Source organism: Cydia strobilella, chromosome 9 (genome assembly GCF_947568885.1).
Source record: "Cydia strobilella chromosome 9, ilCydStro3.1, whole genome shotgun sequence".
NCBI classification, from domain to species: domain Eukaryota; kingdom Metazoa; phylum Arthropoda; class Insecta; order Lepidoptera; family Tortricidae; genus Cydia; species Cydia strobilella.
Genome location: NC_086049.1, coordinates 1,107,008 through 1,124,783, shown reverse-complemented (window position 1 = coordinate 1,124,783; position 17,776 = coordinate 1,107,008). Strand labels below are relative to the sequence as shown.

Genomic DNA, 17,776 nt, shown 5'->3' with positions numbered 1-17,776 from the left:
AACTCGTCTTGATAATTTAGTATGTAGATGTAGGTATGTATGTTAGTTTGTTAGTGTGGGACGCTGCACGCTGTGGGTCAAATCTGGGAAGCAAAATTTGCCCCACTTCCCGATTACCGATTGAGCTGAAATTTTGCATACACGTCGGCACTACTTTAAAAAAAACTCGTACTTATTTTATTCTGTCAATAATAAAAAAATGTGGTAGGGTAGGGTAGGAAAAAAATTGCCGGGTACAGTGGCTCACTCAACCACTGTACAATGGGCTGTGCTCTGAAGAATTGTTTGACATGATGCCAACGGCCGCTTTCTATCACCGCACCGCTCGCCATCGGCAGGGTGTTCATCCTCACACCCTAGCACCTAAATGGTCGCGTACTGTGCGGTTTAAGAGGAATTTCCTCCCGCGTACGATTCGGCTGTGGAATGAGCTCCCTGCCGAGGTTTTCCCGAGGGGCTACAGTATGGGGTTCTTCAAAAAAGGAGTGTACAGATTTTTAAAGGGTCGGCAACGCGCGTGTAATATCTCCGGTGATGCAGGCGTCCATGGGCGGGCCGTATGCTTGATTGCCACCGACGTGGTATAAAAAAAAACTAAAAAACATAATACCAACATGATAGAGGCGATATTGGAGCGACAGAGCCACTGTTCGAGCTGAGCCACTGTTTCCTACTCTACCCTATCTAATATGTATGGGATGCATACAGGGTTAACTGCCTTTCAACTTTGAGTAGTGGTGTGAGATACGAGATGTTTTCAAAGTAAATATATGCCGATATGTAAATCGGATGACAATGCAATATTGTGATGACATGGAGCTGAATCTGATGATGGAGACAGGAGGTGGCCATGGGAACTGAGTGATAAAACATAAAACAACGCAAACTAATTGTGTTTGGGATTGTTAGAATTTGCTCGATGATTATTAGTTGCCGATGGAAAGAAAAGTACAGTCAAAGATAAATAAAATAAAGTTTTTGCTAAAATAGTACATTTCGATGCTAGTGCGGAAAGTATGTCATTACTCCACGAGTACCGAGATATCTTGCCACGAGCCGCAGGCGAGTGGCAAGACTTGGGACGAGTGAAGAATGACATTTCCGCACGTGTATCGAACGACGTTTTTTAATACAGTTGCGAAAAAATAAGAAAAATAACAAGTAAGGAATTCGAAACTTTTATATTATTAATTCTGTGACATCATTGACATTGACATTATGAAGAGGTGTTTTTTTAGCTGGGTGTTATTATTATTGAATCCACTTCAATGAAAGTTATTTTTAAATGCATATTCTATAAGACAGAAACAATTGTAAATATAAAACATTGTACTATTATTACCCAAATATCGTTAATTACGATTATTTGTGTCGTACATTTATAAAAACAATATCGAATGTTGCCTTTGGAAACTTAAAGTAGAAAGAAAAAACGCCTCTTCTTTGACAGGCGTTCCGTTCCATTCAGACAACTTATTAAGAACGGTTTTTCAATATTCAATATATAAAAATATAGACGTGTTATAATGATGAAGAGGTAAGTAATAAAATATGAAATATGTATATTTTTCGTATTCTTACATTAACAGTAGGTTTTTATGTTGATTACGACGTTTAAAGGAAACTAATATTAACACTCATCAATAAGTAGTCATGAATTGGAACAAGTATAAATTTAAAAAAAATTGGAAAGTAAAAAGCACTAGTTCGCGAAAACCAACTTTCCGCACGCTAAACAGCTACGTAAAGTAGCACTTTTTGAGCAACTGTATTGAAAACTTATTATTATTATGTATTATTATTTATTTATTATTATGTAATAACTTAACTGGCTCGTGGCAAGATATCTCGGTACTCGTGAAGTAATGACATACTTTCCTTCCGCACTAGCATCGAAATGTACTATTATAATTACCTACAAGTTATAGGGTTTTGTTTATTAGCGGATTTGCAAAGTAATACTTTTAATTGAATTGAAATTTATGGATTTCCGCAAAGTAATGCCCGATCCTATTAATCGTTAAGTGCATGGCGTTACTAGAAATTATTCCATCATACAATATGTCGCTGACTATACAAGTGGTGCAAACAACAACACAGGGCGGAAGGAAGCAGGATAATGATAATAAACTCAGTAAGTCGTGTCAAGGCGGTCGAGTTTGTTCAATAACGACTCCATATATTATTTAGTAACTTCCACCATCTTTATTCTGACACTTAAATCCTTACTATGGATATTGTAAATGCGAAAGAAGACTGCCCATTTGTCTGTCTATTACCTCTTCCGAGAAACGTGCAAAGACTGCAAAGTGATAATCATGAATCAACTTTTAAAACACTTAATTGATTTCGTGTCCCTAATAGACTCCCAGGAAAAATCGATTTTTCAAAAACCATGTTGATTTTTTTCCTTTTTTGTTTACAAGGGCATTATTAGATACATAAGTATTAAATTAACACATTAAAATTTACAACTTGATCAGATAAAAGTTACATTTTGTACGGTAACGCAGCAGAAAAAGTTTTCTCCCATACAAAAACCAGGGACACACCATTTTTGTATTTTTCTGCTGCGTTACCATACAAAATGTAACTTTTATCTGATCAAGTTGTTAATTTTAATGTGTTAATTAAATAATACTCATGTATCTATAATAATGCCCGTGTAAACAAAAAATCAACATGGTTTTTGAAAAATCGATTTTTCTTTGCTAGGGAGTTCTAAAAGTTGATTAACCCTACGAGACGGTCTACTAATAAAAATATGTAGTTAGTAACAGTACTAAAGTACTAATACAAACACTTCATATATAATGCCTACGCACATATTAGTACAGCTACAGCTAACGAGAGGTCGCTAAACTTGTTGATGAGCCCTTAATTGACGGGGGTTGTTTACCCTGTCTCGGTGCTAATGAGTCATATTCATTCTGACAATAGGTATATGTAATTAATACTCATTTAATAGACTAGAGCGAGTAAGTAATTAGGTATACAGTGGGTACACAAAAGTAAGCCATACCTATTGCGTATATCGGATAAATAACACCCAACAGACTAATGTCGATTTAATTGTAAATTAGTATTTTATACAATCGTGATATAATCGCTTTTCAGTCGAGTACCGTGTTTAGGCCACTAAGCTTGCTGAGTGGCCTAATGAAGGTACGAGATTGAAAAGATTGATTATATCACTATTGTATACAATATTTTTTCTACGAGTCATCTAAAATAATACTTTTTCTACTATAAAACCTAAATAATTAAAGAAAATTAGGTAGGTACATGGTAAGTATCTCAGTAGTACAAAAGTATTACTCGTGAAATAGTCGCGCGTTGGTATCTTCAGTAATAACATAACTAATATATGGGTGTCTTTTGTCTTTTCCACTGGACCGCGGCGCCACGTGATTGGTCAAATTCATTATAGTTGACTAAACCGTTTCGAAATGAATATTATAATTTAGTTGGAAGCCCATACATTAAAAGTACCCAATTACAGTTTGGTATACGAAATCTTAATTCAACCATTACAGTCGACGAGTAGAAAAATAATTTATGTTATATATTTTCCTTTCTTACAAATACAATACATAAGTCATTAATGACAAATAAAGACAAACAAGTACCTTTTTAAAACAAGTTTTAGCTAATTCAGGCTTGTAGTATTATGAATAACGCTTGTAAGAATGGAATAGGTAAAAAGTAAAATAAACAACATATGGTTTTTAAAAACCATCTGATGAATGTAATCGTATTTGGCAAGGAATTTGATATAGTGTAGTTAGTGACTTAACCGTCTAAGCATCTACAACCGATTTACGTGCCTCCCACGCAAAAGGGTGCATTCATTTTAAATCTCGATAAAAAAAGGCGCAACCGGTTTGTATTTAAAAAATACGCGCCGATTAAAACGATCACCGGACTTCGCCAAACAGCTCGGTAGGTATTTCTTTGGCCTCTAGGCGCGCGTTCCATTTGTGTCCGTTGAGTTTTCAAATTCAAATCACAATTCGTTGTTTCATATCTGTTGTTATATATACACCTAAATGTTCATGTCTCGGATGCTACTATGTAGAATGGGTATAAATATCATATTGTTCCTTATAAAATAGGATTCGAATAATCGAATGCATGGAAAATGAGTGTTCCCACTTCCCCGTGAACCAAGTTTGACAAGGAACACTAAAGAACTAGACGAGCGATTGCGTTAGCTATTTATTACGTATTAAATGATTTAGGTATCTAAAAATTACCAGCAAGTTGCCAAGAGTCAGAATTGGTGCGCAAACGGTGGACACCGTAAACTTTTAACGCTTATATGTATATATATGTAATGTGAAAAATATAAAAGTAAACACTAAACATTAAATATGCTTATACTTACATGAATAACGCGATTTGGTAGATGACTTCATCATATTCCCTACCAAATTCATTCTTCAAGAGAAGAGGTTTGTAATTATGATTTCGGTCACATTTCGGTATTGATTATTATTACCTGGGTACGCCATGCTGCATGCTGGGTGGGCCATGGGAATGAATCTCGTAATTTGCGTGAGTTTAGCTAGGTAGCTATAGCACCAAAAAAAATTATTAAATACTTATTATCAAAAAACACAAAATACGATATATCCATTATTATTAATTGTTAAGTACTTACTTCAAAACGTCTTCAAGACATTTTTTTACTTTTAACTGGATGACTGTTTTTTATTAATTAGGGTGATTAGGGTCAACTCATCAGAGACTATATAGAGTGAAGAAGAAGTAATTTGCCAGTATGCTGTTTACCAGAGACAGCAACCGAAACTAACGACATCTAGGTTGGTGTGCGTTATTGTAGTAAGACCCATTGCCCTCTAAAATCTCTAATTAGGAAACCTATGGTCGAAGCAACGTAAGAATTTATTTTTGTCAGTTTTCCTAGTTGATGGAATGGTAATGGCAGTGTGTATCTTTATGTAGTAGGTTTATTTCAATATACCGTAGGCCGAACATGAGAAATACCTAGTAGGTACCTCAGAAGTATGATCGTGTTAAACTACAGAGTAAACGTACTCCTAGCATTGACCTTGATCCAACTGTCGGGTCTCGTTTAAATTTCGAACGTTACTCCATTATCTGCCGCACGTCAGCATTACATCATCCAGACAATCGTGCTGTCATCACTACGTCAGACAAAAACAGGATTCAAAATTAAACCGTTGGTATTGATTATATACTGATGCAAACACTCATATCTATTGTTAGATATTTAAGAAATAAGTCTTTTGTTGTTATGTGAGTTGATTAATACTACAAACTTTATGGATGACAGGTAAGTACCGAACGTAGTTAGGTAGGTACTTCCGAAATTCGAAAGTAAGCGCAAACGCCGGACCTAGTACTTGTAAAGTGATTCGTTCAAGTTTTGCGTGCTTCGTTATTTAGGGCAATGGGTCGATGGATATTTTGTATTGATTAAAGATATTTCAAGAGCATGACGTTGCTGAAGCCACGCCATAATATCTTTCACGCAACCTAAGTCCTGTAGTGGCTCATCATAAATATTTCGTACTTATATTATGGTAAAAAAATAGAGTTTTGGGAGCTTAGGGGTGGGATGTTTGGGAGCTGTAGGTGTACTTACCAAAAAGTCATCAGATTTATGGAAACAGAAAATATAAACGACATAATAAGGTCCAGTTTACCCATCCGATACACGTGGAGAGCATAATTATTGCTATATTCTCTACACTACTTATACTATACTATAGTATGTAGTATATTGTATATTCATAAGTTGGCAGTGCATTTTTTTACTTTTCATTCATTATTACAGTTTACCTTCATGCCTTGTAAATAAATAAATAAATATTATAGGGAGATTCTTACACAAATTGACTAAGTCCCACGGTAAGCTCTAGAAGGCTTGTGTTGTGGGTACTCAGACAACGATATATACTTATGCAAATACTTAAATACATAGAAAACATCCATGACTCAGAAACAAGTATCTGTGCTTATCACACAAATAAATGCCCTTACCGGGATTCGAACCCAGATACCCAGAATAACTTCCAAGTTTTAGCGAAAGGTTTAGTTTTTACAAAAGTGTCTGCTGCTATCCTGATACTAATTGACCTATTTCTTTACGATGTTTTCCTTCGCCGAAAATTCACTGTAATTCGAACAATAATTTGGCCGCAGCTATTGAATATTTCAGGTTTGATTATTATTCAGTCAGACCTCTCTTCTCTCTTAAGCATCTGCAATAATGCGCTCCAAAGTATCCGGTGCACGCTTTCTTTATCTTTAATTACGCGGCGTGCTCAGAATCCGTGCCAGTAATGTTACAGTTTTTCACCGGCTTTACACAACCACCAACAATGCCACGTTACATTCAATTATACGATCGCGAACAATCGCGCGGCTCTCATTAAAGAAGACCTCTCGTGAAAGTGACGAGACTATATATGAATAGAGAAAGTATTTCGAACTGTATGTGAACAGCTCCGAAGTCCGATACGAAAGTAACTAGACACCCATCTCCATATTTTTGCGCTAATTAACACAAAAAAAGAGCGATCGGATGTTTCGACGGGCGAAACGCTATGACTTAAGTAGGTACGAAGATTCAAAATAAACGTATGCTTTGCCTAACTGTTATATGTGGACCTTTGGTTGGATGCATGCAACTTCACAGATAACTAGAGCTTATAGGTAGGTGTCTAAAGTATGCTTATCATTATCACTATGCGGACACGATATACCTAATAAGGTTAAAAGTATGGACAATCTTAAAACACAGTATAGTCATATATCCTCAAAGGCTCTGCCAAACTTAATGGAACACAACATCTTACACTACGTTTCTTCAGCTTAATATCCAAATAGATCGAACTCTACCTATAGTGCTGAAGCTTTTGAGGCTTTGAGATCGTGTCCTAATTTGCTCGGAATTGCGCCATAAATTTACATCGATTGCGATTGGGCTTGTTTAACCTGTCCCTTTTTGGACATTGTGATTTTATACGTATTGTAATGGCATAATGAAATATGGGTCACGCTGGGCAGGTTCCCACGCCCTTTTTTCTATTAACAATAGCAACGGGTGTGGATGCAGCGTGATATGTCCATATATGGCGAATTCCTCCAGACATGCAGTGGAGCGGATAAGAGATCGCGTGCCGATACGCTCGGCGAACATGCTACTTGATTTCAAATGACATCCCTGTCAAAACATCTTAGCAGCGACCAGGTGTAAGTATCCATTAGTGGGGCGTGTCAAAAAAATATTCGTGGGCAGCCGGAGCTATTTTAGCTTTCGTTTTCTGCATGATCTGTGGGAAGACTTCTGAACTGTCTGAAGATTAGGCAAGCCAGCGGAAATATCGAGCTTTATGGACGCTCCTCCACTGACATATATCTAATACCGTGCCATTGCAGCTCAAATGTAGGAACATTTATAAGGATTATTTGACTGAAAACTACATATAACAATTCATTAAGTGTAGTATTTTTTTCCAAGCTACCTGACAGTTCCGTTGTAATCTGCTGGTTAACAGCCTTAATTTGGTGCACTTGATGACCTATTCACGAGATAAAGCTCGAGGAAACAACCTTGCTTGGCTTAAAAGGTAACACCTTACTTTAAAGGTAGTTATGTACGTCCAACCAGGCACACGTGACTTAATATGGAATATACTTATATGCTTAGAAAACTACGAGAAACGTTTCTGATTTTTTAAGCAAACAAACAGGCAAAAATCCGGACCATCTGGCGGTAATAAGCTGACGTCTATGGGTGCTTGAGATTCTGACTAAAGAGATCATACTAACAAGTTATTTATTTAGATTCGATGTACATATTAACTAAACTGATGCAGTCCCACGCCATTACCATAATACCATAGTACATCCTTGGGAGCTCTGGCAACCAATACTTTCATAGTAATATATAAATATACGATAACGCGTATGTGCCAAATATAAACATTCAAATTTGTCACGTCGAGCGCGATCATAGTTTTTATTTCCCCCATCACGCATTCGCATTTCGCACTTAGCCTATAGCTTTTCCAGTGGGATGTAAGCGTCTCTGCCGCAAATCGTCATAATCATCATCTTTTATTGCGTTGTCCCGAAGTCCCGACACTGTCACCACGGGCCACAGCTCACTCTCGTCTGGGACTCTGGGAATTGGGATCCGCTCGGCAGATTAATCCCAAGGATTGCCACAATCACCAATGTGGTTTACAAATAATGCTGACACTGGCCTTATTACGTTTCTTGCGTAATAAAAAATGCAGACTCGGTAAATTGACGTATGTGGCAAATATTTATTCACGATCGTCATGCGAATGTTCAGCAGTGATAAGGAGAATTAGGTAACGCATAGCAATGCACGTTTAAAAGTCTCTTCGGACGAAATAACAATTTCTAGCGAAGTAATTCCGTGTTGTAGAATCCCATGTCAAACGTTTCGGTATGTTGTGTCCATTTTTATATTAAAGGGGTGGTAAAGCTTAATAACTATTCGTATTATGCTTCCTGCAATACGCAGCCACATCTCAAAATTTATGAATATTGGAGATGGAATCTTAATTAAAAATAATAAAGTTAGGTTTCCATTAAAGATTTTGGTGCCCAAGTAATAATATTACTTATTCTGTGCCCAAGTGCCCGTATTGCTTTGCAGACACCATACTATATGGCTGGTTACGAGTAGGTACCTAATAAAGTCCTCGGAATATATATAGAAAATCAGATTATAACTTACTATTAATATATGTCATATAGCTCTTATAAAGAAGCTCATTCGATATTATACTCGCTTCTATTGGCTCGGCAACGCACATGTGACGTCTTTATAGTAGCTGGCATCCATAGGCTACATGTTCACTTACAATCTTGTGGCCCGTACGCTCGTTTAAAACAACCATAAGTAATGAAACCTGCGAGCTATAGAAACAAAGGGCTATAACGGCATCTCGTTAATTTGATATCTACCAATCTACTCTCTCTGCATCAGCATTGAGTTTTTTGACTTCAACACCCGATTTCGGGGTATTGTATATCGATGACTCTTGCAACTTAATTGGCTGCACTTGAACACATTCCTATGTAATTAAATCAGAATGATTTATTTTTTATAATACGTATATAAACTATAAAATATATAAATAATATAATCGTTTCATATCTATATGAAATATGAAACGTCTATGTTTAATTCAATCACTTTTGCCGTTAGTAATTATAATTAACGTTGGTAGGTATGTAATTATAGTATGTATTATTATATTATACCGCTCCAGTGTCAAACAAGCATACCTATGGTCTGACGGTAAGTGAACCTTCACACCTGTAACTCGTGAAGTGTCACATGCGCGTTGCAAACTCTTTAGAAAAGTGTATATAATATATACTCCTTTAATGGGGTTGGCAACTGTCAAAGATTTGCAGAGATGGCGCCATCATAGCTTGCCCCTTTTTCTATGAGATTTGGCTTAAAAGGCTGACATCCACGGCATTAAAAAAACAAAAATTTGACTAAATTCTAAAGATTGACAGGGCAAGCTATGCTGGCGCCATCTGCTAATTATTTCGGCCGGCCAACCCCATTCTATTGTATTCTAGGAGTTTTCATTAGGTAGTTTACATTGTTTCTTGGTATTGGTAATGTAGGTAAATAATATGTTTTCGTATTTATTGGTCTTCTTGAGGATAATAAACTACTGCATTTTCCTTAACATGTTCTAATTATACGCTATATACTTATTTATTGAACTGATGCGTCGCATGCCTACAGCCCTACACGTTAAACATAATGTGACCATATTTTATTTGTTTTAAATAGGCACATCATCATAAACGGTAGAGAATAATGAATTAATAGTAACTTCGTTTACTTATTAATAATATGTTAAGTAAATAAGTATAATTATAATGATGGCAGTATAGGTACAATAATTATCTGTCTACAAGACGGGTCTCAAAATTACTGTAAAAAAACTGTTGGTCCCTAAGATGCACAAAGTCTGAAGTGACAAAATAAGTACTTCACATTAAAAACGCCAGTTAACTAATATTTAATTTAACTGATCAAGTGATCAAGTTAAGTGACTAATATAATTAACAAAACCAATCTTTGGTGCGATAATCTAAATAAAAATATGAATCAGTTGTTTATGACTGTTTTCCAAACAAATCACGATGTCACGTCATCTACACAGACCACCCGTCATCTATCATATGTACCTACAGTAAAGTTGTACACAGCTCTCGATAAGCAAATTGTATACCACACATACTTAAATCGCTGGTTACCTCGTGACTGCTCTCGTTGACCATAAAAAGAACAACAACCGCCTTACATTGGTCTTGTTTGGCCAAAACGACTGCAAAACATTTTTGGAACGCCCCTCCAAACCAAAGCTTTTTACAAGGCCCCGCTGGGATAACGCAAATTTTTATAACCGCTGTTCGAAATTTAAATTTCCTTATAAGTTGGTTGCCGTTTGCCATTTCTACAATAAAATTACGTACACATACCATCACATACATAATTAAATTACGTCAACAAGATAAGATCACACCATATGATAATATAATACCTACTTACCTAATACTTTTATTGTACTCGTAGCTAGCTTTCGTTCCCAAATACTTATGTTGTATCCAAACATTTAAAATTATTTACGTAACGTAAAACAATGCACTAGTTTAAAAACTAAATTTTTATCTGGAATTTATTCTCACGACTTTTACCGTGTGAATTTATTTGGCTTTAAATAATGTCTGCCTGTCTTACATACGTAGGTATGTGTGACGTGATATTTTATAGCCCTTGCACGTAATATAGCCCTTCCATTCCATTCCTAACTTTAGTTCGTAAATCGTATCGTATCTACTTTTAATATAATTATGTAGGTAGGTACCTATGTATCTAAGTCAGCGGTTCTCAAACTTTTTTGGTGACGGAACCCTTATGTAAAGCGAAATATATGGCGGAGCCCTAAATTAAAAAAAAATCGCTCGTCACTACGTGTGGACCAGAGGGCCTACCGCGAACCACGTTAGACGTGTTGCCTCTCTGTCACACTTACGTCCTAATTTACAAGTGCGACAGAGAGGCAACACGTCGAACGTGGTTCGCGGTAGGCCCTCTAATATATATATAGTTTGTCGAAGGACTACCTCAAGTGCCTCATTTCAAACATAGACATGACATAGACAGAAAGAATCATACCATTTTTGTCTTACAATAGTACTAGCACCCAAAAGAAAAGGATGATTAAAGTTTTTTTTGTTCTTATTTACTGACAATTTGGTTTACCCAACTATAATTATGTAGGTGTATACAGGGTGTCTCTGACCATGGTGCTTTAAATTCAGAGCTCGATTCTACTCGCTAAAGTGAGCTACTTTTATCATGGACCAACCCCGAAATCGCGAAAAAAAATTGGCTTTTTTACATTTTGGCTGATCAGATGTCGACGTTTTCTATGGAAAAGCCAAAAATTTTTTCGCGATTTTGGGGTCGGTCCCATAATAAAAGTAGCTCACTTTAGCGAGTAGAATCGAGCTCTGAATTTAAAGCACCATGGTCAGAGACACACTGTATATATCATTATCATTATCCACTCATTATCGTATACGCTGTAGATGGCTGTAGTACAGCCAAAGTACTTACAGCGTATCTATACGACCGTTGTCGAGTCTAGCATGTGGTCTACCTTGCAACGCCACCTATTATAATTTTTTAGCAGACTAGACGTTACGTCTAGAACCATAGCAACGATATTAACCGAAACAATTCACGTGTAGCGACATCTATTGGTTATTTTCCAATTTAGTATATCAATGAAGTAGGCTATACACGATATGCCGGGACTCTCACAAAAAGACCAACGTAGAAAAAGCCACAAGTATTTGCAATATTTGCATACCAAATTACGAAGTAAATTTTATTCAAGGACTGCATACGATTTTTAATTTATAACTGAAAATATAGTTTGTCAAAGGACTGTCTCATTTCAAACATAGACAGAGAGAATGATACTATCTTTGTCTTACACTAGTACTAGCATCCAAAAGAAAAGGATGAGTATAGTTTTTTTGTTCTTATTTACTGACGATATTTTTTTCTACGTCGTGTGTAGCTAACTTAATGGGAATGGCGCTGTTGTCGCAATCATTAAAAAAGATACGAACAAATGAATAAAGCATAAGCATTTGTCATACTTGTCACATACTAAATAAAATAACGTAATTTTGAATCAGCTGTTTATTTACTGCAGACCGTAAGGGCCCATGACGTTTGGAAAAATCTCATCCTTTAACTGGAACACATGTACTGGACCAAACAATGGAAATTATATCATCAGAAATATGACAGAAAATAGGTAAGTATCATACAACAACACTCGAAAATGTAGTTACCTTTGTTTAGGTTTGCGTATCATTTATATCAATTAAGGAATTCCCATTTTCAGAAAAAGAGCAAGGGAGGATGACTATTGCGAATTTATGCCTCTATCTAAGAGAATAAATAACTTGCATATAAACAACAACCTTGCCAGCACGAGTAACTCGCAGACGCAAGAATCGAATATGGCCAATAACATAAACCTCGAGAATGGAATCTCTTCACCTAGTTCATCGTCCGATTCCGAAAGAAGACCTAGTTATGATCCAGGAATAAGTGCAGCCCAAAGCAATTACTACTATGATAACAAGTTGTTGTTTGAATTGCATTTAGAAAGAACTCAAAGATCAGGGCAGCAATACCCGTTTTAGTGGTCCTGATGGTGGACATTTTGTGTGTATTTATTGTGAAGCATGCCATAGTATGTATGTTACTTTATATTTAATATTAATTAATGATATTAAACCTTGTTCATACATTCTTGTTGCTAATTTTATAATGCTGATTGAAGTGGATTTATTTCGTCGAAGACTGTTGTCAATCACCTCTTTTAACCAAGGAAAAAACGCCCCTATGATCCATAGTGGTACCACGGATGTAGAATTAATAAGCCGGATTGAGTACACTGGCCAAAAAGTGTGTCCACATGAGAAGTCAAACGAGAGCCTTGCATCTCGTTCTAATTATGGTGACCATAAGTCATATGTATGTGGGATATTAGGATAAGTCGAAATGCCGTTGGCGTCCATTGTCGAACTATAAAATGGTCACGTTTTTTCATTTGTGGCAGACTACTTTCGCACTCATGGTATGTTCATATACGTGATGGTGATGGCTTCCCTTTTGCACACTTCAGCTATTTTTAAGCGTAATCGTCATCGTAGATCTGTGATTGTAACAATTTTTTCCAAATTTGCCGCCTTTGTCTACTGACGGAAATATGTGTCCAACCTAAATAGAATCGATTACATATATAAATAGTTTGAATCAACGTTTCACTAATGTAATGTTTATGGACTTTGGATTTAAATTTAGGCAATTATATAGCTCTCATTACATCAACCAAATAATTAAACATGGCGGAATAAATATATACCTTTTTAGGTAAATTCATTTTTACATTAAGTACGTAATAAGAATCCTGTAAGACCGATTCACATCGTGCCGACATCATAGTCACACTAATGCAGCGGTTCGTAACCTGGGGGTAATTACCCCCGCGGGGGTAAAACTGGCATTTTACGGGGTTAAAACTGGTATTTTACGGGGTTCAAAATCAAAGATAACAAAGACCTATCTATAAGAAAGAATATTAATGACAAAGATAGATATAACTCCGTAATAGATAGATACAGTCTAAGGATAAAACGAAAATTTGATTCTCGATCAGATGGCGCCACTAGTTTTGGGATAATCTCTTATAGAGGGCGTTGACGGTTTCGTTTGTTATTTATAATTTTAACGCATATCAGTGAAAGAATATGGGTCAAAATCATATAAAAATAATTAATGCAAATAAAAAAATCATTTATCCATATTTAAATATATTTTAACGTATTTTTATAAATCTTCATTTTTAGTTTTAAAGTATGTCGATAGATGGCAGTGAATTTACAGTGGTTACAAAATTTTATATGACAGTACCGCTCTATCTTATTATATCCTCTTTGTTAATGATTATGGAGGAGGGATAAAATCGAGTTCCCAAGTTAGTCAAAGGGGTGACAGTACTGAAAAGGTTAGGAACCACTGCAGTTGCACTAATGAGTTTGACAATTGGGGATACCAATTAATATTCAAAGTTACTACAATGTCTACCATACTAAAATTATTGTTTTTTTTTTGTTGTCCCATGCTTGGTTTAATCAATTAATTATATTTACATCATAATTATTTATAAATTAATTTCAGTAGTATATATTAATATAAATACTACCACTATAGTATCTTAACGTTGGCAACATGTGCGAGTGAGACACGGGGCTCTGGTTTGCTATCTCATGTGGACCGTTTTCTCTTAGTCTGGTAGGAACACCTTTCTGGCTCGGTGATAAGGTTCAATTTAGTATGGCAAAAAAAGTGACAGCTCGCTCCACCTTAGGTACAACTTCGTGAGTGGTACAAATCTGCTTGAATGAGACAGACGGGTAGATAATTGCTTCTCACTCTACAAAATAACTGCCTCTTGCTTTTGTGAAATGAGAGTTAAGCTGTTAAAAAAACGCGGAAGTGTTTTCAGAAATTAAAAAACGCCTCACGGTACCTTGTGAACTTGAAAATTAGCCAATGGCGTGTGAGTAGTTTAGGCCAGGCGCCCTCTGGCGTTACATTTTCTAATCTCAATAACAGTAATGGCGGACGGACTCAATCCATTTGAGAGAAAGGATACGATGCTGTTTACATACACTTGTTAAATGAAATAATTAAATTGTGATCGGACAGAACCTTTAAACAAAACATTGGTGTCCATACCACGATTACTGGAGGTAAGTGTTATTTTGGCGTTTGTTTATTACGTGAGAATATCCGTGACCTTATTTCTGAATCGTGTTGTGGCAAGCGGTACTATATTGTACCGTTAGTCGCGGCGCGTGGCCGCGAGAGTGCCGCTGCCGTCGACAGAGTGCCGGACGCAGCAAGCAACCCCTCCTCTCGCGATTTCCTGGCGGTGGAGGAAGGAGTCGGGAGCGGGAGTGATTTTGTGTTCGGAGGTACATGGAGGGGATCCCGCACCTTGGTGGGGATGCGTCGCGTGCGTGGTGGGCACTCGCCCGGCGGCAAGGAGTTGGAAGGGGTGAATTACCTCTTGCGAACTGCCCGCACTCGACCATGATCAAAACTTCAAAAAGTTTTATTAAAATCCTTGTACTTTGTATTCGTTAATTGCGTAACTAAAAATTCTTTGAACGGCCATTTTTGTTACATGTCCTTTGTCTTGATGCTGCCCAATTCAGTTATCTTTGTTATCTGATTGGTTGATCAGTAGCATAAACATAAAAATGTTTTGTTTACCAAAACTAACAAAGCATAACAGGTACCTACGCAAACCTACGGTTACTCTGAAAACTGTAGATTTATTTTAATTCTGTATTAAATTGAGGTCATTGACACTGCTATGTAGGTTCGTTCGACTTCGACCATTTTTAAACTTTCTAATCTTAATTGTTTGAAAAAGTTTTAAGTAAGTAAGTTAAGATTTAAGTAGTCCTTGCTTTGAATAATAAAGGCGTTTACGCTAAAAACGTTTAGCAATGCAACAAAAATGCGCATTTTCGCATGCATGAAACTAATAACATCGCCAAGTTACTCAACAAGCAAGTTTGCACTCACTGAACCGGAGCCACACCTTGTATGTCTTGTGAAAGTTCAGTAAAGAGAAAGTGAGTATCATGTTAGACACACGCACACAGTACGAGAGTGTACCGCGTATAGCAAACTCGCCTGTCTAGTAAACTTTCTTTAACCCACTTTCTTCGTCTCGTTGAATAAATTTTAGTGTAGTGTCGCGTTTGGTGGCCGGTAGTGGTATGCCGTAGCCCTACCATCTACCATCCCAGCAGTCCAGATCCCAGTGGTGGGATAGTGGGACGTGGGGATCGATTTAAGTGGGACAGTGTTTTTTCCCGCGCGGCGGCGACGGCGATATGTGTGACATGCAGAAAATGCCTACCAGAGATGATGCTTCTTGGTATTATTGATGTTTTCACTTTTTTTGTAGTGATCATGGATAGGTTTTACGGAACACCAATAACCTAAGTTTTTCTTAGTAATTTTTTTTATATAAATTATTATCAGCTCATCGTCATTAGAATTATTTACAAAAATGTATTTCGGAACTGAGATTATCTAAAATACACAGATTCAAATAGGTATTACATAAATGTTTCCTGCTTTCACTTAAATATTACGTACATATGGCGAAGCAATTCAAATATTTATGCAATTTGAAAACCCCAATTATTTCGCAGGTGCCTAGTTATTCATAACATTCAGTAAGAACACCTATGAATAAAAAAAACATGTTACTCTTTATATGTTAAGTGAAAAGGTAATTCAGAACATATTTTAAACATTACACAATTGAACTAAATGAGTCGCTTAACTTCAAACTCGGGTAAATCCAACTGTCAGATTTTGCGATTTTGGTATACGAAAGGTAACAGGGTAGATATTTCCTAAGAGGGTTGAATGGATCTATCCGAGTTTGAAGTTAAGCGACACAAATAATAAATCCTAATAATGTTATACAATACATAATATAATTATCTATGTACAGTCGAAGGCAAAAATATCGATCCAGACAGATGGCTCAAAAATATGTGAACACGACTTTATTGTCTAAGGTGTAAGAGCGCACACATATTTTTGAAACTTTTAGAATGTATATATATTTATGCCCTTGACTGTACATACTTATTAATAAAAACTGAATAATATTTGCTGCATAACATGATATGCTCCTGCCAAGTCAAGATCATTTATTTTTACATGCTTCAACATGATTCTGGATACAGATAAAAATATAAACACTTGCCAAGAATATTACTAATTGCCAGGATGCTCACAAATAGCTATGATATAGATAGACACACCTCTATAATCAAGGTATTAATTAAACTGCATGTTCAGATATTTTTGAGCACCATGGCTGCTCTGATGGCAACTGTAACCACAGCAAAGCACCGAAATTTTGAAAATTATCTATTAGTGTCTCGATTGAGCTATTGAGCAATGCACATGCTAAATAGGGATACTAATAGGAGCAATAGGGTATTTGACTACCAGTCAAATCAGATTATTTTTTCGAACTGTCAAAACGAATACTGCGGTAGCCATCCTGGACTGTATTAGGATATTAAACCAAATAAGAACTTTGCATTGTTTTATCTGAAAAACATTAGAAATAACCGTCATCCTTAAATGTTCCAGTGACGAAGACTCGGAGATGAATTTCGCAGCATTCTCCACAGCGAATGCTGCGGGCACACACTTTGTGACCACAACCGGGCAGCTACCAGTTACTAAGCTACAGCAAAATGTCGCCAGCAATGGAAGCACTCTGCAACAAGTATGTTTTAATGAATCTGTTTAGTATACTATATTATAAAAACTATTGAAAACGAGGTATTTACCATTTATATTTGTTACGGTGTATTTGCCATGTATCTATATGTATGTGTGAGTGTGCCGAAATATCAGGAACCGAGTCAAAACAATTATACATGTTTAATACCTCATTTCAATAGTATTTATAATCTTAATTATCATTTAATTTAGCTTGAAATAGTTTATTATACTATATGAAAAACACGCATTACTGATGTTGGAGCCAAGCTGAAATAGGACTGGGCCGGCCACGTC

The 17,776-nt window shown here is 36.4% G+C and overlaps 2 protein-coding genes across 2 annotated transcripts in view; both read left to right on the top strand.

Annotated features, from left to right (window-relative positions):
• Nucleotides 1-12,204: 12,204 nt before the first annotated feature.
• On the top strand, nucleotides 12,205-12,884 carry LOC134743853 (uncharacterized). The gene is made up of 2 exons (XM_063677478.1): nucleotides 12,205-12,392; nucleotides 12,483-12,884. Exons 1-2 carry the CDS (start codon nucleotides 12,301-12,303, stop codon nucleotides 12,784-12,786), a joined length of 396 nt encoding a protein of 131 aa, XP_063533548.1. The 5' UTR covers nucleotides 12,205-12,300; the 3' UTR covers nucleotides 12,787-12,884.
• Nucleotides 12,885-15,670: 2,786 nt separating this feature from the next.
• Nucleotides 15,671-17,776, top strand: part of LOC134744034 (zinc finger and BTB domain-containing protein 24-like) — a 31,110-nt gene continuing 29,004 nt past the window's right edge. Inside the window, exons 1-2 of the mRNA XM_063677672.1 lie at nucleotides 15,671-16,103; nucleotides 17,345-17,483. Of these exons, the coding sequence (XP_063533742.1) occupies nucleotides 16,060-16,103; nucleotides 17,345-17,483 (183 nt within the window). The 5' untranslated portion in view covers nucleotides 15,671-16,059. The remainder of the gene's footprint in view (nucleotides 16,104-17,344; nucleotides 17,484-17,776) is intronic.